The 27,691-nt window shown below is 35.9% G+C and overlaps 3 protein-coding genes across 6 annotated transcripts in view; 2 read left to right on the plus strand and 1 right to left on the minus strand.

The window, feature by feature from the left end:
- Positions 1 to 10,567, plus strand: part of RXFP1 (relaxin family peptide receptor 1) — a 77,269-nt gene extending 66,702 nt beyond the window's left edge. For 2 of the 3 annotated variants that reach the window (XM_063108261.1, XM_063108262.1), the window contains exons 12-17: positions 991 to 1,062; positions 1,914 to 1,985; positions 4,567 to 4,796; positions 6,962 to 7,372; positions 8,166 to 8,384; positions 10,266 to 10,567. In XM_063108261.1, the coding sequence (XP_062964331.1) occupies positions 991 to 1,062; positions 1,914 to 1,985; positions 4,567 to 4,796; positions 6,962 to 7,372; positions 8,166 to 8,384; positions 10,266 to 10,567 (1,306 nt within the window). The remainder of the gene's footprint in view (positions 1 to 990; positions 1,063 to 1,913; positions 1,986 to 4,566; positions 4,797 to 6,961; positions 7,373 to 8,165; positions 8,385 to 10,265) is intronic. The other variant, XM_063108264.1, reaches the window with a different exon arrangement.
- Positions 10,568 to 18,796: 8,229 nt separating this feature from the next.
- On the minus strand, positions 18,797 to 20,631 carry C9H4orf46 (chromosome 9 C4orf46 homolog). The gene is made up of 2 exons (XM_063107381.1): positions 20,446 to 20,631; positions 18,797 to 18,952 (listed from the first exon to the last, which is right to left on the minus strand). The coding sequence occupies exons 1-2, from the start codon at positions 20,629 to 20,631 to the stop codon at positions 18,797 to 18,799; spliced, it is 342 nt and encodes a 113-aa protein (XP_062963451.1).
- A 474-nt stretch (positions 20,632 to 21,105) lies between these two features.
- Positions 21,106 to 27,691, plus strand: part of ETFDH (electron transfer flavoprotein dehydrogenase) — a 33,471-nt gene continuing 26,885 nt past the window's right edge. Inside the window, exons 1-2 of one of the 2 annotated variants that reach the window (XM_063107372.1) lie at positions 21,107 to 21,348; positions 27,209 to 27,405. In XM_063107372.1, the coding sequence (XP_062963442.1) occupies positions 27,366 to 27,405 (40 nt within the window). In that variant the 5' untranslated portion in view covers positions 21,107 to 21,348; positions 27,209 to 27,365. Of the gene's footprint in view, positions 21,349 to 27,208; positions 27,406 to 27,691 lie in introns of both variants that reach the window. The other variant, XM_063107373.1, reaches the window with a different exon arrangement.

Raw genomic sequence — 27,691 nt, forward strand, 5'->3', positions numbered from 1 at the left:
GGGAAGCAGAATATTAGAGTTATTCAGCCTGTAGGGTGGGTATCTCAGCTCACCCATAGATGTTTCCCTGAGACACAGTGTACTACAGCTCAGCTCTGGGATGCAAAGCTGCTTGGCTAGCCAAGCAGCTGCTCAGCCAAGGCACCGATTCCACAGGGAGCAATGCATCTCTTCAGCCCAAGGGGGGCGGGGCACAGCCACAACTAGCAAGGATAGTTGGAGAGCAGGTATTTGGAGTGGCTCCACTGCCTCCATCACCTCCTCACCCCTCAGAACAGGGTGTAACAGCTGCTGGAAGCTCAGCTTGAGGATGTCCAGTCACCAGGCAAAGATGTTTTGACTGCAGCTTAGCCTCTGTGATGAAAGGGAGCCATGGCCACTTGCCCCCAGGGGCAAGACATACTCCAGCAGTAGTTCTAGTTCCACGATGGCATAGTGCGGTAGCCACAGAGAGTGGGGCAGTGCTTCTTCTCTGGAGGGGAGCATAACTTAGATTCCAGCTAGCTCCCTCAGCTGGGCTTAGTGCCTCTGAGGACTTTTCACTTCAGTGAGATGTACCTTCCCGTTGTTAGGTGATCATGGCTGGGGGATGAAGTGATAGAGGCTGGGTGTTTCCTTCTGTTTTCTATGTGGCTATCCTGGGTTTCTATGGTCAACAGGGTTTCTGTTACATCTTTGATGTACTGTGGCACTTTCCTTTAGTTACATTCATCCAAATGTAGTTGTTTATTCATTGTTTTGTCTGTGTTTGTGAAAGAGAAGAGCAGTAGGGTCTTCTAGTCGGCCACCTTGCTGACATCACTGCTCCCTATGTTTTCTTCTTGTAGTTTTATGGCTTCGGGTCTTATGTTTAAGTCTTTAATCAATTTTGAGTTGTACTATACTTTTTTTTGTGAGTGTTTAAAAGTAACCCAAAGTCAACAGATACACTCTTTCTTTAACTCAAGCAATTTTTAGAAATGACCTATTGCTGCATTTTTTTAAAAACAGGAATCTTTCCTATAACCCAATCCAGAAAATTCAAGCAAACCAATTTGATTATCTTGTCAAACTCAAGTCTCTGTAAGTATACACATATGGGGATAGTTTTTGATGAGAATGTCATTTAAATATTAATAACATATTTTTATAAAATCTTTCAAATCATAAGCTTTATTTCCAGGATAGTAGTTAAGCTCCACAAAAATATATAAGATGAGTGCTTGCTGGACTATACACAAACAGATAGCTATTAGTTTTATCTTACATATTTATAAATTAAAAGTTACATAATATTAATCATTTTATTTATTGGATTGTTTGCTTTGACCCTCTGAAGGCATCTGTGCATACTTATTACTCCATTAGCAGTGGATATTTAAGAATTTATTACTAGTATATTTACCCCAAGATGGGATATTTTAGATTATATCAATCATTACATTCACCACACACTCACACTCACACACACACACACACACAAATAAACGTATATGAAGTAATAAAATTCTGTTAGAGTCTAAGAATTGCTTAAAAAGCTTCAGTTCATTTAAATTAAGTGTTCTCTCAGTAAAATGATATTTAAGAAACACTTAAAAATTATTAGAAAAATGTTAGACATAAAACTTTCTGCTATTGATAATTTATTCATTTATTCTACACATATTTATTGAGTAGTAAGTATGCACAAAGCATTCTGCTATGATCTTTGAGGATCAAAAAAAAATCAAATAAGGGAAATATATGTGTACAAATAACACAATCAAAAAAGGAGGGGGTGGGAAAGTTTCTGGGGTGGTCTAAGTATGAATATTTCATTCAGAGTAAGTGTTAACTCAAAGCATTTCATTAAATTGTCCACAAAAACTCATTTTATTATACCATGTATGTATAATATATGTTCTTTTGATTGATTATTATTTTGGTATTTTTAGCAGCCTAGAAGGAATTGAGATTTCAAATATCCAGCAAAGGATGTTTAGCCCTCTTATGAATCTCTCTCACATGTACGTAGATGTTTTTCTCACTCTTCATCTTCATTTTAATCTTTATGTTTCCACATGTATTGTGATAATACATCCATACACAATTCATCTAATCTATTATATTTTCTACTAATTTGGCTGCTATAGACTAAATGTTTGTGTCCTCCCAAAATTCATATGTTCAAATCCTAACCCCAATGTAATGGTAATAGGTGGGGCCTTTGAGAGGTGATAAGGTCATGAGGGCAGGGCCTTCATGAATGGGATTAGTAACCTCATAAGAGAGACTCCAGAGACCTCCCTTGCCCCTTCCACCAAGTAGGAACACAATGAGAAAATGGCAATCTACAAACAGGAAGCAGGCCCTCACCAGACACTGAATCTACTGGCAACTTGGTCTTGAACTTCCCAGCCTCTAGAACTGTGAGAAATCAATGTTTGTTGGTTAAGCCACTCAGTCTATGGTATTTTTATTATAGCAACCCAAACAGACTAAGACATGTCTCAACAATAATTAACTCTTAAAACTTCGATATTGGGAGGGGTGATTTTTAGTTTTCCAGAGTCTGGTAGAATCTCATAGATTTTTTGAATGCCAGGGAACATGAGTGTGGGCAGGAACCCACTCAGTCTCGTAAGTTCTCCTCAGCTCTGATACCATTCACAGATATTGATGTTTGCCTAATGAACTAGTAATTTGTACACATGGTATAAGTGCTACCAGATGAAGAAGTAGGAATTTATATAAGCAAAATAAAATAATTCTAAATAAATAACTGCTATAAATGAAGGAAGGCAGGGAGAAATCCTCCTTAGTGAAAATTGCCCCAATGTAAGGGCATGATTGGAGCAAGTGTACATGAATGAAATGGTAAACTTTGAAAAATCATTTATTCAAACAGGGTATCTGGTTGTACCTTTGATTACATGTTTTTAAAACATCTTTAATTGAATGCAATCTTATAGCAGGTATTAGAATTATTTCCATGCCATGGTAATTAATTTGCAATAATTTAGAGAGTGTCTTGCCAGCACCATCAACTCTATAATCTTGCTTATATTTTAAGTCTAACACAGGACACTGTTTTTGTTTTCCATAAGTCCTCAGAGAGAATGCTTATAGAAGATTCCTTGGTTGCACACAACATAAAACATTCTGAATTAAGCAAAATGGAGTTTATTGGAAGAAAACGGTAAAGTTCACAAAACCTAAGAACAACTAAAGGAACAGACTTGAATTGGGCAGAAACCATGATAGCAAGAATTAAACAATAATATTATTCTGGCACTGCTGGAATTATCTATCCAAGTGTCATTCAGTAAGATTCAGAGTTCCAGGAGAGAATCTAATTGATCTTGCTTAGGGCACTTACCTACTCTGGGTTAGAGCAGTGCCTCCTCTGAAGGTCCCACCATGACTTCTCACAGGCTGGTGAAGTAATTCCCTCAAAGAAAATCAGGACACTATCACCAGAAGGGTGATGAGATGCTAGGCAGCCAAACTTAGCAAACAAAGGTCTACTACAATTCTGCTGATACAAGCAAAACTTCATTCTAAGACCCACAAAACAAAGTGAAATAGCAATCAGCACTCCTGCCTTCCTTGTGTTCTGCTCTCCCCTCCTTCCCAGTCCACAGAGAAAGTGGATATAACAAAATGAAAATATCAGCAATTAAAATTGAATTTGACAGGTCAAATTGTAATCAAGTTTTTATCTTTTATTACAAAAGCTCTTTATACTATAAGATCTTCTTTATACTATCAGATCCTTTATTTTTACCAGAACACATGGCTTTAGAGGCAAATAAATCTAATTTGAATTCCAATTTCTACATTTACTAGGAAATTTCCTAGCGAATAATTTGCCTCCATTGAAGATTCACCTCCTCCTATGGTGATGCTTACACCTACCTCTTGGGGTTCATTTGAGAATTTATTCCTGATACCTAGAAAATGCTCAATAAATGGTGTTAGGGTTGGTGGTAACACAGTAGTAATTATTGATTATCCAGATGGTGTCTCTATCAACAAGGGAGCTCTTTCTATTGATGAAAGAATTCACTCAACAAATATTTATTGAATCCTTTATTATGTACCAAAATCTACTGTGAGAAATAGGCATGTTAGCAAGTAGTACAGATAACATAATAACTTCTATAGCAGAAAAGCCATGGAAGCACAAAGAAAGCACTTAATCCTTCCCCTGAGGGTTAAAAAACAAGATCAGTCACAGCTATAATAGGAGCCAAGGAACAGTACATTTACATGTACTAAAGACTGAAAACCCAATAAAAGTTTATTTGGATGGCTTCATTCTCTTGATCACATGCTAAAGTTTATTTAAATTCTAACACATGTTTAACACTTGTATATTCATTATGCCTATTTACTGCTCTCACCTACATATTCTTCTATGGTGAAATCAAGTTAATGAGAATTAAAATTAAATTTAAAGTTTCAGAATCCCTAATGTTTTACATTCCTCTGAGTCTCATATAAGACATTTTCTTTCTACTGAGAAAATGTAGGAAGTAAAATATTGATGTTTGGTTATACTGCATTAAATTTAATATCTTATTTTACCTTCTCTTTGTATACCAGATATTTTAAGAAATTCCAGTACTGTGGATATGCACCACATGTTCGCAGCTGTAAACCAAACACCGATGGAATTTCATCTCTAGAGAATCTCTTGGCAAGCATTATTCAGAGAATATTTGTGTGGGTTGTATCCGCAGTTACCTGCTTTGGAAACATTTTCGTCATTTGTACAAGACCTTATATCAGGTCTGAGAACAAGCTGCATGCCATGTCAATCATTTCTCTCTGCTGTGAGTATTTCCTGGTTAAAGAGAAATTATAGTTTTAAAATATACAAAAGTATTGCTATTAGAAAATAAGCTCTGAGTTGTACAATTTAAATTTTTCTTTTTGCTTATATGTTGTGTTCACATTTGCTATGATGAAAATATAATTACTTTAGTGATAAGAAAAAAAGTAAGTTTTTAAAGCAAGAAAATTCAATCACCTTACACAGATTGACAAAGTTCTCATTCATTAGTTTTCTGTCATATAGTACCTCTGAAGGCATGCTTTGTTAAAGCATGTAAAATTTCTTATTACAAATAAAATTGCAACCTTCTATAGCCATATTTTTACATGCAGAACTGTATTTACTTTTCTGTTTGCATGTCCAGTTCATAGATATTGACTTAGCTAGTTGTTTTGCTGGTCTCTGAACTACTAGAATCTTTTCCATTCATAACTTGAAGTATGTATATAAGAAAATGTTTTCGGGGAGTATTAGTTTTCTAAAAAGTTGTTGAAATGTGATCACAAGATTTATGTTAAATGAGAACTACAAAGAAAAATAAGGAAAAAACCAGTTCTCAGGATGCTTATAGTCTGGGCCAAGCGGCCTAGAATTTATCTATACTCCCTCAAGCCAGTGAAGCATCAATGTACAAGGTGTTTTACCTTTTCAATGTCTGCTGTCCCATGTACTACCTCACCCTTATTCAAAGTCTATTGTCTAATTGTTTTTACTCACTACAAGCTACGTAGAAACAGAACTCAGAAATTGTTTACTACTTTGTATTGCTAGCTATAAAATTCTGAGTAAATTCCCTGGTAAAGGCTAGAATTTTAACTTAAATGTCAAAGGAATAGGGTCAGCCTTATGACTTATACAGTGATGTGATTTTAGGGACTTCATGTAGAATGCTGGTGCAGTCAAAAAATCTCACCCACTTTCTAATATGTAATGTTTGCTTAAAAAGCAAATACATCAAGTAGTGTAGCACATTGAGAGCTCATTTTGGGGATGGGAGAGCCTAAAAAGAAACAGAGAAAGACATAAAATGGGAAGAGAGAATAAGAACAGTTTTGCTTACGACAGCTCTGGTAAGTAATTTAAACTCTCCCAAATTTTCTGACTGCAAAATATTTCATAATTATTCATATCTTCTAAATTATGGACTTCAAAATTCATAGTCATTACTCTATCACAGGTACTTCTGAATTACTTTCTCTGGATTTTGGATGATGTACTTGTTGAGCTAGGAGAATTTCAGTGGAAGAGCTGAAGCAAATAATATCAGCCCCATCTAGATCCCTAATTAAAAGCTCAACATAATTTAATTTTATTCACTTATTCAACACTTCTAGGTGATGGGTCTAGAATAGAGAACAAAATAGACAAGATCTCTGCTCTTATAGACTTGCATTTTAAAGGAAGACAGGAAAATGATTGTATAAGTAACTGTTGAGAGTGATTACCAAAGAGAGTTGATAAATAGGTCCTCATCCATAAATTAATTCTCAGTAAAATGAAAATTATCTCCCCCTGTTTTAATCAGTTTTGCGTTGCAATAACAGAATACCTGAGACTGGGTAATTTATAAGAAAAGAGGTTTATTTGGCTTACGATTCTGGGACAGTTGCATCTGGCATGGGCCTCAGGCTGCTTCTACTCATGGCAGAAAAGCGGCAGGCAGCTGGTGGGTACAAGCAGATCACATGGTGAGAGAGGAAGCGAGAGAGAGAGAGAGAGAGAGAGAGAGAGAGAGAGAGAGAGAGGGAGGGAGGAGGTGCCAGAGTCTTTTAAACAATCAGCTCTTGCAGGAACTAATAGAGCGAGAACTCACTCACTACCCCTCCTCCCCCAGGGAGAGCATGAATCCCTTCATAAGGGATCCACTCCCATGACTCAGTCAGTTTCCAACACTGCCACAGGGGGACTCAAATTTCCATGAGTTTTGGAGGGGACAACACATCTAAACCCCATCATTCCACCCCTGGCCCCCCAAAATTCATGTCACTCTCACATACAAAATACAATTATTCCATCCCAACAGTACACATCCAAACTCCATCACCCCCTGAGACAGAAGACATGTGGTTAATTTTTTATAATATTAAAAATATTATTTCTTATTGATAATTCCATTATGCCTATTTATTTCTCTAAATCTGTGAAATTTTCTGACCCCTGTAGGTGCTGACTGCCTAATGGGTATATATTTATTTTTGATTGGAGCCTTTGACTTAAAGTTTCGTGGAGAATACAATAAGCATGCACAGCTATGGATGGACAGTACTCACTGTCACTTTGTGGGATCTTTGGCCATTCTGTCCACAGAAGTATCAGTTTTACTTTTAACATTCCTGACACTGGAAAAATACATCTGCATTGTATATCCTTTTAGATATTTAAGACCTAGAAAATGCAGAACAATTACATTTTTGACTCTCATTTGGATTACTGGGTTTATAGTGGCTTTTATTCCATTGAGCAATAAGGAATTTTTCAAAAATTATTATGGCACCAATGGAGTATGTTTCCCTCTTCATTCAGAAGATAAAGAAAGTACGGGAGCCCAGATTTATTCAGTGGCAATTTTTCTTGGTAAGAAACTCTGTATTACAAGCCCTTTCATTCAAATGCTGGAATAACTTGCAATACGAAATTCTTTATGCCTTCCAATGTTTACAAAATTTTATTTCAGATCTTCTAACCAGTTTTTCTCAGGGAGGGTGGGGGAAGATTCTATCAGAATCCCAACAGATTTTTTTCATCCAATTTACCCCTTAGAATATAAATTCCAATCTGATGCAGCTTAAGAAAAGACACTAAGTACTTGTATTTCATGTATTCACCCTAATAATACTAAGCAAAATATATTTTGGCTCTTTGCCTATATAATATGGACATAATGATATTTATTATCTTTTCGAATTCATTTGTGTAGTCATGCACATCTTTGGCTTAAGAGTATACATACTACTGTTATTTGGTTTTGGGGTTTTTTTTACATTTACCAGTTTATTATAAACATGCAACTATTCTAAACAAATAATGTATAAATATTCTCAAAGTGCAGCACAAAGTAATTGAATTATGAAAAAAAAAATCCGCTAATGCTAATTGGCTTAAAGGCCCAGGATATTTACTGAATTCATATAATTTCATTTTAATATGCCATTGTAAAATTAAACATGTCATCACATCATTCTTCATTACTTCAACAATACTTCAACTCAAAAAAATTCATGATTTTTATGCACCTTAATGATTCTTTATGGAGAACAAGAAAACATGTTATCTTTGTATCTTTAATAAGAACACATAAAGGAATGTTATTTGTTTGTTTTGAAAGAATGTTCACATACATTAATAATATTCCTTGTGTTCCACATAGGTATTAACTTGGCAGCATTTATCATCATAGTTTTTTCCTATGGAAGCATGTTTTACAGTGTTCATCAAAGTGCCATATCAACGGCTGAAATACGGAATCAAGTTAAAAAAGAAATGATTCTTGCCAAACGTTTTTTCTTTATTGTATTTACTGATGCATTGTGCTGGATCCCCATTTTTGTACTGAAATTTCTTTCACTACTTCAGGTAGAAATACCAGGTAAAACTTTTTTTTTCTGTAAAGAAATAATAAATCTGTTTGTGTAGTGTTCTTTTAAGAAAGACAATTAAGATCCTTAACACTACCTGGTTTCAAGAATTATAAGTCAGGGCTATATGTACTTTATATATGTTCATCAATAAAATGTTTACTAGGAGGAAGCTCTTCAGTTCTCTTCATAAATGCCTAATAACACGATTCCTATTGGAACAAAAGAACAAGGACCAAAATAAATTAGATACTTTGTTGAAATTCTGATAATCACATGCTCAAGATGACCAGAAAAGAAAAGAGGCCAAAAAGATTATCAAACAATTACTTCATTTTTTCTTACCATAACATAAGAAATGTTTCTTTCTGGAATACATAAAACTTAGAGAACATTATCCCAGAATTGAAGATAACAGAAGAAAACACTCTTGGCATTTAAAAAGAATATGCATTACATCCATTAGGGTGGCGATTATTTAAAAGAAAAAGAAACACAGAAAATAGCAAGTGTTGGTGAAGATGTCGAGAAACTGAAACCCTGTGCATGCTGCTGGGAAAGTAGAATGGTGCACCTGCTGTGGAAAACAGTATGGCAGTTCCTCAATCAAACACAATTACCACATGATCCAGCAATTCCACCTCTGGATAAATACCCAAAAGAATTGAAAGCAGGGACTCAAACAGATACTTGCACTCCTTTATTCATAACAGCATCATTCACAATAGCCAAAAGGTAGAAGCGACCCAAGTGTCTGTGGAAGGTGCAAATGATTAAACAAAATGTGGCATACACACACAACAGGTTATCATTTAGCATTATAAAAGAAGGAGATTCTGACACATGCTACAATATGAATGAAGCTTGAAGACATTATGCTAAGTGAAATGAGCCAAACACAAAAGGCCAGACATTTTATGGTTCCACTTATGTGAGGTTCCTGGGGTAGTCAAATTCATTGACAGACATAGAATGGTAGGTGCCAGGAGTTGCGGGAGGGGAGAAAGTGAAATCATTATTTCATAGGTATAGGGTGTCAGTTTGGGAAAACAAAAAAGTTCTGGAGATGGATTATGGTGATGGTTGCACAACAATGTGAACGTACTATATACTTAAAAATGGTTAAAATGGTAAATTTTATGTTATGTATATTTTACCACAACAAAAAAGTGCAAATATCCTGTTAATTATATATATAATGTAGTAATATACACATTTTTTAAACTTATAAATACATAATTTTAATTGTGTTTTATCCCATGGATGATGGTGATAATATCTTACATTTTGTTTACATAAAGGATGATAGCCATCGATTAAATTATAATAAAAATCTGAGTATTTGGTAATTGCATATATACTAGGCTGATTTTTAAGATAGGGTTAGCCAAAGATGTTTTTGTTGAACTAAATATATGGCCGAAAGCCGAAAAATGCATACTTATTTTTAAAATCAAATAAAAAGCAGAAAAGAAATCTTTTAAAGATAAGTCTACATATTCTGAGAAATACTATATGCACTATCTAGTAATTAAAACATTTTAAAAGCTATGATTTAAATACTAAACCATATAGTTTCTCCTAAAATGGAATAATATTATGTAATCACTTTGCAGAAAACATTTCTACCTAATTAAATATTTTTTTGATGTATTCTAGAAAAGCTATTTAGCAAAGAATCCTGTTCTTTTGTAGCACCAGCACTCCCTTCAAACACTGGTACTCTGGAAAGACATTCTGGAAACACATACAGACTTATTATTTAATTATATGACATCAAAGGAAAAGAATAAGACTCAAGAGGGGACTGGGGTGGAAGAAACAAGGGAAGGGGGTTTCTATACCTTGTAAACATCTATAAATGGTAAAACTATCTCATTTTTCTCTTCCAGGCACCATAACCTCTTGGGTAGTGATTTTTATTCTGCCTATTAACAGTGCTTTGAACCCAATTCTCTATACTCTGACCACAAGACCATTCAAAGAAATGATCCATCAGTTTTGGTATAAACATAGACAAAGAAGATCTATTGATAGCAAAGGAAGTCAAAAAACATATGCTCCATCGTTCACCTGGGCAGAAATGTGGCCACCGCAGGAAATGTCACTTGAGTTAATGAAACCGGATGTTTTCACAGACCCCTGTGAAATGTCACTAATTTCTCAATCATCTAGACTCAATTCTTATTCATAACTAATGCTGAAACCCATGTCTTCACAGGGAATACTGTGGGGTGCTTCAGGAGGGATTTACTGGTGTGAAATGAATACCACAAAATAGATAATTTATAACAATGGCTAAGATAAATTAGCTTACAAGGACATGACGAAAACTAAGTGACTAATGTTCATATAAAGGGAAGTAATTACATCAATAAGGTGTACATATTTTGCATAGGAAGTTAAGAGAAATCTCCTTCTAACATGCATTTACTGAGTACCCACTATGCACATAGCACTGAGTTAAATTCCTGGAAGCAGACCATAAAAAACCTTTCTAATCTGTAAACTGTGTTTAACTACAAAGACAAAGTCCATCTGCAGCTTCTAGGTTAAAGTAGGGCTTTACCTGTCATGCATGCCAGCAAACATAAGAATCATAAGCACTTTTAATACAGGTTTAAGGTTTTGAAGTATTCAGTATAAACAGCATCAGAGAAAATGTCTGACTGCGAAATATAGATATTCTGTTTTAAGAATCCATCTTTTCTCTCTTCATTCAAGTCTGCATACACTTGAGAGCCAATACAACTTATTTATTACTATGAAAAAAAGATGTTTTGCTATAAACTCAAAAACAGCACTTTTCTGTCACTTCTCGCCCAGTTTTCTTGTTGCTTTAAATGAGCACCATTATATGAGATTGAAATAGGAGAATGGGAGTATTGCAGAGGAGTAAATCAGAAAAGCCTGAATGAGGGTAAACATTTAGATCAATGGAACAGAATTGAAAGTACAGAAATAAACCCTCAAATTTTCAGTCAATTGATTTTCAACAAGGGTGCCAAGACAATCATAAGAAAGAATAGTATTTTCAACAAAAGATGCTGGGACAACTGGATATTCACATGCTAAAGAACAAAGTTGGCCTCCTCACTCGACTTACAAAAATTAACTCAAAAATGAGTCAACAATCGAAATATAAGAGCTAAAACTATAAAACTCTTAGAAGAAAACAGAGGTAAATCTCCAAAACCTTAAATTTAGCAACAGATTCTTAGATATGACAACAAAAGCATGACAAACCAAAGAAAAAAATAGATAAATTGGAGTTCATCTAAATTAAGAACTTTTGTACATTCAAAGGATGTTGTCAAGAAAGTGAAAAGACAACCCACCAGGATGGAAGAAAATATTTGCAAAAAATATTTGAGAAGGGCTTAATATCCTGACTAATAAAGAATTCTTACAACTCAACAAAATAACAACCCAATTAAAAAGTGGGCAAAGGACATTTCTCCAAAAAGGATAAACAGATGGCCAAAAAGCACATGACAAGATGTTCAACATCACTAAACATTAGGGAAATGCAAATTAAAACCACAATGAGATAACACTTCTCACCTACTACTAGGGCTGTTATCAAAAAATAAATAAAAAACAGAAAATAACAAATGTTGGACAGAATGTGTAGCAATTGAAACCCTTGCATATTGCTGATGGGAAGGGAAAATGGTGCAGCTGCCGTGGAAAAGTTCGTCAGTTAAAAACCATTATCATATGATCCAGAAATTTCACTCCTAGATACAAACCCAAAAGAATTCAAAACAGTTCTCAAAAAAATACTTGTATGCAAATATTCACTGCAGCATTATTCACAATACCCAAAAGATGGAGACAACCCAAGTGCCCATCAACTGATGATGAATGGATAAACCAAATGTGGTATATATACATTCGATGGAATATCATTCAGCTATTGAAAGTAATGAAGCTCTCATACTTGCTACAACACATGAAGGATGTAATATAAGCCAGACATTAAAGGACAAGTACTGTATAATTCCACTTACATGAAAAATCTAGCATAAGCAAATTCATAGAGACAAAAAGTAGATTAGAGATTACTGGGGTGAGGGTGGCTGGGAGGGTCCATAGGGTGACAGCCAAGAAATACAGGGTGTCTTCCTGGACCCAAAGAAAATGTTCTGAAATTGTCTGTGGTAATGGATAAACAATTACGCAGTAGGCATTGACTTGTACACTTTAGATAGGTGAATTTTATGGTATGTGAAATATCTCAATAAGGCAGTTAAAAGGAAAAAAAAAGCAAGAAGAGCTAGAATGCACTGATTCAGGAACTTAACTTTTAGGAAGGAAAGGTTTATATGTACATGTTTCAGTCTAAGGAGAAAATATTGTTATCAAGAGATGGCTTTACCTTCTGTTTGCATGGCCAGTTCCTAAGATACTTTTTAGCTAGTCGTTCTTCTCTGGTCTATAAATGAGCTGCTGGAATTTTTTGCTTTCATAATTTGAAATCTTTAAACAGGAAAAAAATGTTTTTGGGTAGTTTTAAATACACCAAAAATGTATGAAAATACCTGGATCAAAAACATAATGCAATTATTGAGTATATAACTGTACAGACTTATTTTGAAAATAAGTGACCTGAAATTTAATTCTATTAAAAACATGGATTGCTTTGGGTTCTTTCTGTTCTTACTTGGAAATATCCCAGTAAGGTTTTTTTTTGGCAGCTGGCCAGTATGGCCAGTAAGTTTTCTACATGAAGAATATGGTACACTTTCAACAAAAATCAGAACATACAGAAAGCTATAGTTCTGCTTATAATATTGAATCATATAACTACTTATATAAAATAGCCTAATTTTTTTCTTTTAAAGAGCCTGCAAAAAATAGATAATAAAAAAGCTTTCAAAAAATGAAAACATTTAAATTCTTTTATGAGACAATTTTAGGATTATTTATTATTTAAAAGACTTATTACTAATATTAAGTAATAGAATAGGAAAATATTTTTCTTAAAAAGGATATCTAAAAAAGAATAAAAGCTATAATCATAAAGATGGGATGGAAAAAATTTACTTCTACAAAAAGCATGATCCTGACCTGTTTAAGGCTCTTAGAGATGCAGAAAATTTACAAAATAAATATCTTTCTTTAGTTTTTAAAATATTTTAAAATTATTTTCTAGAAGTCACCTGGCTTCCTGTCTACTCACTCACTCACTCTCCCACCCTTTCATAACCTTAATATAAGTAACTTCTATTTAATTTGATAATTATTAATATACCACATAACTAGCTCCTACTAGCTTCCATACAAAATGCAACAGAAGCACTAAGTTAACCCAGATACAAGTCAAGATTTTCTCTCTTAAAAATATAACTTTGGTTCAAAATTCATGGACCATGCTCCAGGTCAAATTAATCTTCTAAGTCAAAACAGCCAAAGTTGCTTTAAAATTTAAAAATTTATTATCAGGAACACCTCAACTTTTTTACAGACATTTTAAATTTAAGAACCCCTAAGACATCATGCTAATAGATACTCTCTCTCAAAGTAATAACTGCATAAACCAAAGCAATTTAGACACCGATGAAGTTGAAGGCAAAGAACAAAGGTGAAGGGGAAATATGCAGCTGGAATTGTGAAGTCCACGCATTTTACTTGACAAACCAGTGAGGTGATACTTGAACGAAATGAACTGACCCACTTTAAATAAGAGACCTCAAAAATACAGTTATTTAATTTTTACTCAGTTGCTCTTCTTTTTGAAAAAAATCTTTCACTACAAGCGTCATTTGCTCTCATAGTTTTAAGCCTTTTTCCTACCTACGGACTATGGAAATCTCATTCATTTCCAAGGCTTCAATTAGAATGTATATGCTGATGATTCCCATATTCTTGCCTTTAACCTGTCCTCTCCCCTCAATTGGTCACTTAAGTATACAACTGCCAACTAGATATTTCCACTTGGGTATCTCACTTGCTCCTTAATGTCATTATTATGTATGGATCTGGACTCTGGACACCTGATTCTTCTCCCCTAGACCCTGTTTTGGTGAATGGCACCCAATGGCCCAAGCTAGAAATCTGGGAGTCATCCTTGACTCTTCCCTCTCTATTACCCAACATATCAAATCACCCAGTCCTCCCTTGATTCTACCTCATAAACATCTCTTAAATCCATCCACTCCTCGTCATCCCAATTCTCAATACCTAGTTTAGGCCAATATCATGTGTCATTAGAATATCTGCAATAACATTCTAACAAGTTTCTGTACCTCCAGTTCTAATTTGGTCAGGTGATCTTTATAGGCTTTTTGAGCTTTCAACAAAAAAGTAATCTCAGGGAAAAATTAGAAGTTATACAGTTACTAGAACAAATATTACATTTTTTGAATGGTGTATTAATTACTCTGGTTTCTCCAAAGATTATAAGGAATTGGCTTACATGATTATAAAGGCTGGCAAGTCTAAAAATCTGCAGAGCCAATATCCCAGTTCAAGTCCAAGTGTAGAACCAGGAAGGGCTAATGTCCCACTTCAAAGGCTATCAGGCAGGAAGAGGTGATGTTCAAAGGCCATCAAGCAGAATTCTCTCTCGCTCAGAGGAGGGTCAGCTGCTGTTCTTTTCAGGCCTTGAACTGATTGGATGAGGCCACCCACGTTATGGAGGGAAATGTGCTTACCAATTTAAATGTTAGTCTCATCCAAAAACATCCTCACTGAAAAACACAGAATAATGTTTGAATAATTATCTGGGTACCTGTGGGCCTGTCAAGTTGACACATAAAAATTAATCATTACAGATGGGGAGTGTAAACAAATGATAAACCTGAATATTAGTAAGTCTAACCAAGAGCTAGGTGGCTAAGTGTATAGAAAAGCACACCAATTTTGGTGTCAGAAACCCGCAAGAAATTACTTTTATCTCAGTCTGTTTTCTATTCTGTAAACAGAAATAATATCACTTTCCTCAATAATATAGGTAACATAAAATAATATTTATAAAGTTCCTAACATATTACCTCGCACATATTTCATACTCAGATTTTTTGAAACTAAACATATTATATTTAATGTTAAAAATTTAATCTTATTGACTTCAGTCTCTTGAAGCTTTTAAAAATTTACATTATTCAGAATACTTAGTTTTCCTCCAAAGTTTGTATAGAGCTGCTGAGCTAAGAAAAAATTCTGAAGTCTTTAAGAAAATGTTTATGCTTTGAGCTCTCCCCAACCTCTCCCACGAAGCAGAGCAAAAATAAATATAAAAAGGGATTTTTTTAAAGCCACTCTTAAAAATAAGACAAACTCCATGGACCACACATGGTAACACAAGCTATAAGTAAGCTGAGCTGTGAGTCTTCCAGACCCCAGATACTAGCAGCTGTGAATTTAGGTGCTGAGGAATAAACTAAAAGCGCCCACAGAAAGCTCACTACCTGAAAGGTTGTCCTAAGCTGTCCACAACTTGGTAGAATTAGAAATCGATAACGTTGTTCTTTTCTTTTGTAACTTAAAAAAAAAAAAAAAATACATTGGAGGGGAAAAAAAAGAGAAAGTCACATACCATAAAAAGTACTACACAACACACTTATAATACAGCTAAAACAGGGAAACTTGCAGGGAGTCTTACCATGGGTTTAAGCAAATAGATCTGTAGGGGAGAAAATATAATTTCTTCTCAACCCTCATAAATTTGTAGTTGGAACAAACCCCTGTAACAAAGGACAGATTAACAAAAGAAAAACAAGCAAGTTTCTTAACATGCACAGTGCGCATCCCATAGGGAAAACCTCAGTGAAAGGGAACTCCGGCTTATACAGCATCTTTGACAAAGAATATTTTAGAGAAGTGACAGGACAAACACTTCCAGAGGTAGAAAACCACAGAAAGGTAAATACATGGGAAGAAATTAATGGAGTTAAGATTTGTTTGTAGATTCTTCTGGTGCTGTCTCAGAGCTAAATTATCTTCTCTTATGAGTACAGGGAAGTCATCTTTCTCAAAGAAATGCTCATGGTTGCTACACGTACGAAAGGGCAGTTCAGATAGAACTTCTGCAACTTGTTTCTCAAGTATCTTCAGTTTGAAATAATTACTATGCCAAATTGGCATATTTTGAGGTGGCATGTTCCGGTTTCCTTCAGATCAAAAGAATGGAATGAAGAGAGAGCTCAGAACCTGGCACTTATATGGGAATTGAATGACAGATGTAGCATTTGGAACACTGGTACTTGGAGGAACAGCTATATACATGTAAAAGCAAACAAAACAAGATCCCAAAGTCACATCTCAAGCAAAAAGAAATTTCAGTTGGATTAAAAACAAAAATTTTTAAACTTTTGGAGGGTCATATAGGACCATGTCTTTATGGTACTTCCTATAGAAAATGCAGAAAGAACAAACCATTATGAAAGATTGGTAAGATTACATTAAAATTTAAAACCTTTATTCAAGGAGACTCCATAATCAAAATACAAAGACAAACCAGACTACGAAAAAGATAGTTGAAAGATACATAACATCATTAGCCAGTATTCAAAATATGTAATATCTACAAATTGACAAGGAAAATATAAAGCAGAAAAATAGGCAAAAGATAGGCCCTCAGGAATTACACACTGCATTTCCTCAATATTCTGGCGGTTATACAAGTCAGCACTATATAATGTGAGAGAAGGCTAAACAGGGGCATGAATACCAGGAAGCAGGGGACTACTACATACATAAGACAATATTATGTAGTGCTTTGAAAACATACACATGTATTAAAAATATAAAAACACAAATCAGAATTTATACCACCTCTTGGACAGCGGTTTACCTCTGGGGAGGGAGGGAGGGAATAAGATCAAAGAGCTAACAAAGCAAGCTTCAAATGTACCTAATATTTACATTTAAGAATATATATATATTTTTTAAAATATAGCCAAATGCTAACACTTATTAAATATGCATGGTGAATACATGGGTGTTTTTTAAATCATTCACCTTTCCTGTATGTTCGTAATATACCAATAAAAAGCTTTAAAATAATGAACCCAAATAAATGCAAATAAAATTTGCTTTTAAAAGAGTTTATTTTAGCACATTTTAAAAATTGCAACTTTCAGGACATATAAGAAAAATATTTTTCTAATATTGAAATAAGCATCTCTTTGATATAGAAATCACACCATATGTGTGATCTTTAAAAAAATTAATCAAAGACTGTGATCTAATATGCTAAATAAAACTATTCTGTGCCCATCCATTTGTCCCTTTTCATAGCCCCATTGTGGGGCTTTAGAATATAGTTCTGTACATCTCCATATCTACAAAGAATTAAAATGCTATATCAAAGATGTCCATAAGTAATATACAGTAGAGAATTAGTTGGCCTAATAGTTAACACATGACACAAACCACCAAAAAGAAACATAAAATACAGGATAAGTAAAATATAACACTGTCACTGAGGTCAAATAATACAAAAACAATCAAAAATCATTAAAATTTGATGTATTGGAAACAAAGTAATTTCTCCAGAATTATTACATAAACAATTTGCAAAGCTCTAAAAGTAATAACACAGAGCCATACATTTGATAAGGCATGGTAAAGGACAGCAACCAAACATATAAAAATAGCAAATACAAGAAATATTCACCATAAAAGCAGCTTACTATAGAAATAAATAGGGAAAAAAAATATAGAAATAAATAGGGAAAAATAACAGGCTTTCATTTTCTGAAGTAAAGTCTAAAAAAAAAAATCATAGAAGGGCAAAAAACATTTATCATTTATTTAAAAAGCTATCATCAAAGTTCAAATCCCCATAAAAGAGAATGTTTTCCTTCAAGTCAATGAAGTTCTGATTCATTTATTTTTAGAGAAACAATTTACAATCTTCATGTTAAAAATAGTTTTTAATTATGTTTTTCAATTCTTTTATTCAAGAAACATTTAGTGAATGTTGTGTAACATTGTTTTAGGTGCTAGGGATATAGAAGTAAGTAAGACACAGTCACTGGCTCTAGAGAACCTGGCCTAATGCAGCTGGATCCACCACTGGCAACCTTAGTTAAAGTTACCTTGCTCAGTCCATAAAATAAAGCTCAACTTCAAACTCCACCATTCTTGGCATCTTCTTGAAAAGCAAAAAATGTTCTACCTAGTTTGCTACTGGTAGTTACCTACTGATGAAATTAACTTTCATAAAGGAATAAAGGATTCTATGAAAGTTTAGATGGCAGAAAGTATATAAGGATAAACAAATACTGGCCAGCATCGAAAATAACATCAGTATCCTGCTTTCATAAAAATGAAGAAAAGCAAGAAAAATTTCCTCCTGAGAATACAGAACTGCTAGAAAAATATCATCCTATATATGTCGTACATGTGCAAATATATATGAGAAAGTATGAATTATTACACAGCCATTACTTAAACGACTAAGCATGCCAAATTAGTTGTCAGGTTTCAAAGAATCGTAGCCTTCTTTCAAGAGGTCCCGCCAGGTTTTAAGGAAACGTGCATTTTCTGTACACTTGAAGGCAAGTTCCTCCACTTGAGCTGATACTGCAGACGTGGCCTCAAGAAGTTTGGTTAATGAAAATGCTGCCTGAAATTTAAAAAAATGTCAAATAGGAGTCAATTTTCTAAATTCTCATCTCATCTTATAAATAGTCTAAAAATAGCTTCAAACCCTGAATCCAATGCCCAAGTTATTTTCTCAAAAAGCTAAAACACTGGTTCTTTCAGGGGACCCAAGGAGTTCTTTAATATTATATAATATCAATATTTGAGGAAACATGTCTGCTAGAAAAATATCCATTATGTATGAGACAAGTTAGCATTTTTGTTTTAATTGAAAATACAGTGTTCTCATTTAAGCTCAAGATGACTTGGACCCCCCGACACCAAACACCAGAAATATCTGAAGGACTTCGCCATACACAATTCTTACTGATGTTTGAGTAATAAGGGCATTGTTCCAGTATTTTTACCTGTGAACACTTCAGACCAAGACCAAGAAAATGTATAGATCAAAAAACAGATACTCTGACCTCTGACAAATAACATTAACAAAATCACACAAATGCAGAAAATATCCAAATCTTGGTGGAAAACTCACTTTTTTAATCAAATGTTTTCTTCACCTATGCTATAAAATAACACTGTTCCTAGATAACACATCAGCATTTCATTCTACATATTTACTTGTAACCGGTCTTGTTCGGCAAAAATAAAAGCTGGATCAGTACTTTAGTCATAAAAAAAAAAAAAAACTTGTCTAGCAATGACATAATAGAGCTCATTCCTCAGTTTCCAAACTGCAAAGGAGGGTCTATTCCACAAAGCTGTCCCAGGAAGGTTACGCTCTACAGACCCCACTCCACGTGACCCACTCAAGAGTGTGTAAATACTGAAACTGTGACCCCTCTCCGTTGGTATGTGTGTTAGGGCTGGGAGGTGGGGTGCTAGTTTCCAGGAATTCGAGATTTAACAAAAACCATCCAGCCCAATTATGCATTCTAGCAATCACAGGGGGGAGTCCTGCACTAATCGGGACTACAGGGGCCTCACTAAGCCCTCCAAGCTGGGTCCAGCGCAAAGCAAGCCTGAGGCAGACAGTGAACAGCATCATCGGCTGGCTCTGGGCAGGTGGCCAGCTAGAGCAGCGGGCTCTAAGTCCCACGGAAAGAAATCACAGCCCGATCCTCGGCACCAACAGACAAACTGCTCGCACTGTGAAAACTGTTCTCTGATGGGAGAGGAGGCGCGGAAGGAGAGCAGCAGGCGGCGCACGTGAGCTCCGTGGCTTCGGGTTACTATGAATGATTGAAACCAGAAGGCAAGGCGAAAAGAAGCCGGGGGTAGGGGGCGGTGGAGGGATAACCCTCAATTCCTCCACCCTACGTCTAAAGGCAGAATCCTCAGGGTGGGGTGCACTTTAACTTTGGCATCCCCCCTGCACGCTCAGGAGGCAGGAGAAGGGCCAGTGGCGCGGGGTCGGGTGGACGGACTCCCCCTCCCGAGCCCATAGGGTCTGTCCTCCGAGAAGCGCTGACTGGGGCCGCGGTCCTGGGACCTGTCGAACGACGCGACACTCACGTCTCCGATCTGCAGCTCCACTGCCTCTAGCGGATCCACCGTTCGGCCGCTCCTCCTGCTCGGAACTGTCCAGCCCAAACTCACTGGGACGCTGGGGGAAGACGCGGAAGAGGCGTCTGAACACGAGGGAGAAGAAAAAGGCGGCGGGGGCGACGAAGAAACCCGCAGCTCCTCAGGCTCAGCCATGGGCAAGGGCTGGGACTGCAGAATACGGTCAGAGCAGCCGAACCGACACCAGCGTCTTTCAACCGCTCGCGCTCAAAGCCCAGAGGCCCCACCTCCTCCCGCCCCAAGTCCCGCCCCATCTCTTCAGAGTCCCAGCCCAGAACCACAAAGACTTTTCATTCTTCGGGACATGTCATTCAATTCACTTTGGGCAGCTCTCTGTTCCTGCGCAGACCTCCAGTCGGACTCGGAGGGCGCTGGAGGTGAAGACTACAACTCCCAGGAAGCCGTGCGCATCGCTCCACCTCCTTCTGCTTTCACTGCGCGTGCGTCCTGCTAGGGGCTTTGTGGGCCCCTCCCGTCGCACTTTGGCTGCTTTATCATGGGTGGGTGAGAACGTGGTTCAGACCAATCCGCAGCCTGAAGCCACGGGCCGCGCTGGGACTTGGGCTCCCTTTTCTTCTCCTCGTTTGTTCCAGGACCCGGAAGCCTCTGCTGACTGTCGGGTCATGAGTGGCGCCGGCGCAGAGCGAGAGGGAGGCGGGAACGCCGTGAGCAAGAGCGGTAGGCTGAGCGGAGAGCCAAAGTGCGGCGGCGGAGTTGGTCCTGCGCGGCAGGTGATGGCGCCCCCCGCGGCCTAGAGGTCCAGCGCCCGGAGACAGTCCTTCCGTTGTATCCGACCAAGAGTCCTGGTCACTTTGAACATGTTGGTGCCGCTAGCCAAGCTGTCCTGCCCGGGTGAGAGGGAACTCTGGATGGGGATAAGGGGAGGAAGGTGAAGGAGTTAAGGCGAAACAGACAGTGCACATCTGGAGGCTGAAGGCACCATTCCCTTTTCAAGCTAAATTAGGGCAAAGGTGACACTGTCTGCCCCTGGTGGTGGACCCTGTCTTCCTCCCTTGGGGTTGCCCCAGTTGGAAGAATTAACTTCTAGGCTAAAGGTCATGGGCAGAGGAAACTTGTCAACAGGTTTCCCCCTCCCCACTTCGTGGACTCCTGAATTCACTCTTCTCAAATCCTGGTCCTAATCCTCATCCCAAAGCATTGAAAATGGAAAAAAATAATATTTGCACCGTTTTTCTCCTTGGTCCTGACCTTACTTTTTGTCTTTCACCCATCCTAGTTCAGTCTTAAGAATTTGAAATCTGATCTGTCACATCATGGTTAACATTCATATGCTGCCCAAGTCACTAGATTATATCTGGAGCCAGGAATTTTTCTACATTGTCTAAAATTAACTCTAGGGGCTTTATCGTTTTATGGGTGTTCCTTGAACCATCACGATGACAATGGGTTTGGATATTTTTTAGTATTACTTAAAAACCAGGGCTGGTTAGAGCATGGTGCTGATAACACCAAAGTCTAAGGGTTCAGACCCCTGTATCGGCCAGCTGCCAAAATTAAAAACCAAAAAAATTTTTTAATTCAAACAGAAAAGTTTACTAAAGAATCTTGAATTCCTTAATAACTGTCTGAATTTTTTAAAGTTTTGGTTATAGAACATTTAAACAGATATACATATTGCAAATTCAAGTATGTTATGTAAATTTCACGAAAGTAGAACTTTATTAAATTTGGCCCAATATATTAAGAAGTTAGATCTTGTTTAAAGTTCGTGTTACCCATGCATCTATTAGTATACCTGATGTACAGATATACTTTATGTCTTTTGGAGCATTAAAGTAGTCAAATGTGATCTGCTCTGCAGCCTAATTTAGATACAATTGGTCTTAGGCCCAGTACTAACCAAATTCTTCTGAAATTACCCTTTCTGTTTTTTTTGGATGCTAATTTATTGCCATTTTCATAACCTAGTGTTAGCACTAGTGGCAACAAAGAGTTGGACACAAATGTGCTATCAGTGTGACTTTGATATGGTGATGTTATGAGGTTAATGGATTTTGTGACCTCATTTATCAATCAAAATTCAGCCAAGGTGGCTAAATGTTCAAATATCCAAAGTGAGATATCAGATTTGTTTTCAGAAAAGGGGTAAAGGTTGTGACTTTTTTTTTAATCCCTCGGAGGAAATCAGACTACATAGCTCCAGATATTCTCAAGAAAATCATTAGCCTACAAGTAGTGGAGTTAAAGTTTGTCATATTCCAATCATCAGTTTTCAGAAGTAAATGATAACTTCTGTACCTCAAACTACAATGCATCATATAATAAATATTCTTTTAAATGATGAAAACAGTATATTTGAACTCTGGAACTGAGTCCTCCTATAATATCTTTACTTATGTGTCTTATATACTTTTTTTTCAAGATTTAGGATAGGTAAGTTGTTATCTAAGGTTAAAAAATGTATTCCTAATACTAGAGTTTCTAGTATATGTTTGCAGGTAGAGAAAATTAGTTTCCTTGTCACTTTTTTTTTTTTTTGAGATTATCAAAAACAGACTTTAAGTGTTTAAAAGGATTTAAAGTTCAGCTACTCCAAATCTTTCCCTCCTGCATTCATCATAATCTTTTTAATTATTGATTGTCTGATGCCAGGTTATTACTTTTTTAAAAAATTTATTGGAAAGAATAAAACATCAAAACATTTATTGTGCAGTTGAGTGCTAAAGAATAAAAATAAATAGGCTGTGACAGGCTAACTTTATTAAAACATGTCATCTCTCCATTTAATCAGAAAGAAAGAAAGAAAACAACTTGATTTTACCACAGCCTTATGTTCCATGACTTCAGAGATAATTTCAAATTGAAGTATAATCAGAACTTGATAGCATGTTTGAAAGGACTGAGATTGAGTTTGGCTAGAGATCATCTGAATTTTTATTTATCTGCTATAAATGGGTATTGTAGCTACCTCGCCTCATGAAGTTTTAAAGGATAAGGTGTGGTACTAAGATTGAAAATTCTTAACTGTTGAGTGTGTCGATGAAAATGTGAATTGTATTATATAACCTAAGTCCATGTGAAATTCTTTACTATTTGTTACAGTCCATTTTTAGAAATTGTTCATTTGCAAATAGATTCTTTATAGTAAGAGACAGTATAAAAGTTAGGCAAGGCTACACTGTTATTATTGCTCTATGCCAGAAATTAAAGCAGAGATTTGCAGATTCTTGAATGACAGTTGAAATTGTAAATAGGAAGGTACTTATTTAGTTAAAAAATAGGTATAAGTGACTTGCTTTGTGTAAGACATGTACTGGATCCTTCATTATTTTATCGATGACCTAAAAAGAAATTGAGACCAAATACATATAGCATGGATTTATTGAGCTAATGTGATGATTGCAACCAGGGAGATGTGTAGTTCAGGTTGCCCTGAGAAATGCTCTCTGAAGAAGGCCAACAGAGCTTAGCATTTTATTACCCCACCTAATTACTTCAACAAGTTTTCTATTGGTTGTACGTGACTATAGATTTGGAATCGTTACTAGGTTACATCCTACATTCAGGGATCTAGGATGCAGGTCATAAGAGGCATTCCAGGTTATTTTATGGCATTCTGGTATCATCTTTTCTGCTTCAAAGTAAAAATGGTCTTATAATGTTTTCCAGGATGGGTGCACATGATTACTAACTTAGCCCAAATCTCCCAAAGAACTATAATTTAGCTGACCCGGTCAGAGCAGATTTTTTGTTTACCAGTATCTACAAGACAAAGAATGACCATAAACTTCCGAGCTGATTCAGTGGCAAGTTAAATAACTTGCTGAAGCTTTCATTGCTGTTAAATTCAAACATAAAGTAGACAGATTCTAAAGCCAGTGCACTTAACCCACTGCCTTTCCATATTGCCCTTTTTTTGGTTTTGTTTTGAATTAGTAAACTTTTTTTTTTTTTTTTTAACAGTTACAGGTTTAAAGAAAAATTGAGCAGAAAATACAGGGTTCCCATGTAACTCTCCCTGACTCCCCAACCCCAGTTCCCCCTATAATTAACATCTTGCATTGATATGGTACATTTGTTACAATTGATGAACCAATATTAATACATTGTTATTGACCAAAATACATTGTTCACCTCAGGGTTCACTCTGTTGTAAATTCTATGGGTTTTGACAAATGTACAATTACATTTATCCACTGTTAATTAGAATGGTCATATAGATGGTTTAAATTTTAGTCAAATGATCTTATGATTTTTGAGATTTTTGTAATACTTAGAAAACCCTTTCCAAATCCTAGATTCTAAAAAAAATTACGTGTTTTCCTCATAATATTTTTGTATGTGACTGTAAATGTGCTTTTTTAATAACAGCTTTATTGAGGTATAAGTCACATACCATTGCAATTTATGTTATTTAAAATTCAGTGGTTTTTAGCATATTCACAGAGTTGTGTAATCATCACTACAATCTACTTTAGAACATTTTCATCATCCCCAAAAGAAACCCCATCCATATGAACAGTCACTCCCCAACCTCTCCAGCCATATATTACAACTAATCTACTTTCTATCTCTATAGATTAGTCTATTCTGGATATTTCATGTACATAGATTCATATATGTTCTTTTTTTGCAACTGACTTCTTTCACATAATATATTGTTTTCAAGATTCATCCATGTTGTAGCATGTTTCAGTACTTAATTTCTTTTTATTGCTGAGTAATGTTTCATTGTATGGAGCTATCACTTTTTATTTATTCATTAATTGATGGGTATTTGGGTTGTTTCCACTTCGGGGCTGTTAGGAATAATTCACTTATGAGCATTCATATACAAGTTTTTGCATGGATGTATGTTTTTATTTATCTTAGATATATACCTAGGAGTAGGTCATATGAAAACTCTATGTTTAACCTTTTTGAGGAACTGCCAGACTGTTTTCCAAAGGTGCTGCACCATTTTTTTAAAATTTTAATTTATCAATATACAATGTAGTTGATTTTCGTGTCCCTTTACCAAATGCTGCACTGTTTTAAATTCCCACCAGCAGTGCATTAGGGTTCCTAGTTTTCCACATCCTTGCCAACACTTCTTGTTATCTGTCTTCTTGGCTATAGCCAACCTAGTGGATGTAAGTATCCCATTGTGGTTATGAGTTGCATTTCCCTGACTGCTGATGTTGTTGAGTGTCTTTTCATGTGCTTATTGACCATTTGTACATCTTCTTTGGAGAAATGTCTATTCAGATCCTTTGCCAGCTTTTTAATTGGATTATTTGGTTTTTTATTATGAAACACGAGTTCTTTATATATTCTCGATATAAGTTCCTTATCATACATATGAAAAACTGTTAATTAAACTGTAGACTCTTCAGATTTTCTTGTTCTGTTCCAAGATTCACCCCAGAGCACAACATAGCTTTTCGTTGTCTTATCTTCTTAGTCTACTTCAATGTGCCAGTTCCTCTGTCTTTTCTTATCCCTCTTGACCTTGACACTTTTGATATGTATTGGTCAGGCATTTTGTGGAGTGCTTCTCAGTATGAGTTTGTCTGATGATTTGTTATGATTAGACTGAGGTAAAAGATATTTGGAGATGTTGTACCACAGAGGTGAAGAACCTTCTCGTTGCATCATATGAGCGGGTATGTAATATCAATATGTCTTATTGCTGATAATGTTAAACTTGATCACTTGGCTAAAGTGGTCTACCATATTTCTCTATTGTAAAGTTAATATTTTTTCTTTCCATGCTCTGCTTTTAGAAGCTAGTCAATAAGTCCAGCCCAGACTGAAAAGGAGAAGAATCAAGGAATTTGTGGATATGTCACCATAATCTTTTATACTTTGAATTCTTCTGTTAAAATCTTTCATCAAATGTAATAAATTTTGAAATAAGGAGCAGAGTATACTTTTTCCAAATGGAAAAATACCAAATCCCTATGTGTATTCTGTGAGGGTACTTCAAAAGGATGGTGGAAAAATAGAATTTAGAGACAATACAAATCCTTCCATGAACTTTTTGAAGTACTCTTGTATTTCTCAACTCCTTATTCTGTTTCTCTTGTTATTCTATCCCTTCTACTATAATAGACTTCTAGTTACAGTCGCTTAATGATGGGGATACGTTCTGAGACTGTTAGGTGATTTCATCATTGTGAAAACATCCTGGAGTGCACTTACACAAACCTAGGTAGTACAGCCCACTACACACCTGGGCTGTATGGTATAGCCTATTTGCTCCTAGGCTACGAACCTGTGCAGCATGTTACTGTATTGAATACTGTGGGCAATTGTAACACAAAAGTATTTGTGCACCTAAATCTATCTAAACACAGAAAAGGTACAGTAAAAATGTGGTATAAAAGGTTAAAAAAAAAACAAAAACAGTGCACCCATTTAGGGCACTTACCGTGAATGGAGCTTGCAGGACTGGAAGTTGCTCTGGGTGAGTGAGTGGTGAGTGAATGTGAAGACCCAGGACATACTGTGCACTGCTGTAGACTTTATAACCCTGTACACTTGAACTACACTAAATTTATAAAGAACTAAAGTAATTGCACTACATTGTCACTAGATGATGGGAATTTTTTACTTCATTATAATCTTGTAAGACTGTCATCATATATGCAGTCCATCGTTGACTGAAACATATGAGGTGCATTACTATATTAGATAGTTTCAAATATAAACTTTTATATCCATCAGTGCTAGTACCATGGGAGGATTTTCTGTCCTTTTTTTATAATAGGAAAGACTATCAAGGAGAACAGAGGCAGAGAAGGGACTCAGAAATTCCAGATACAGGAAGAAGGGAGGTTATCAGATGGAGGAATTTTTCTAAGAACACGGGAGAGATAAGCCTCATCATTCAAGTAAAAGAATTCACCTTAGTGGGGAGAAAAGACATGTCTTCGGTTATAATCAGAGAGAATGAACAAAATACAGGTACAAATAGAGATATATTAGAGGTTGTTGCCAAAGAATTGAGAGAGTTCCTGTCTAATTGCTTCTGTCTTTACGAGGTTTGATACTGGGGTCACTGCACCAGGGAAGGGAAAGAGGAGGTGGAGACCAAGTTTTGAGGACAATAGAGAAGGTTTAATGAACATTTGTACAGATAAATCTTTGCATACTTCTGTTTATTTCCATAAAATACTGTTTGCTGACTCAAAATATATATGCATTTTTTATGACTCTCAGAAGATACTGCCATATGGGTGGGTCAACTTAA

This window comes from Cynocephalus volans, chromosome 9, assembly GCF_027409185.1.
Source record: "Cynocephalus volans isolate mCynVol1 chromosome 9, mCynVol1.pri, whole genome shotgun sequence".
Lineage (NCBI taxonomy): Eukaryota > Metazoa > Chordata > Mammalia > Dermoptera > Cynocephalidae > Cynocephalus > Cynocephalus volans.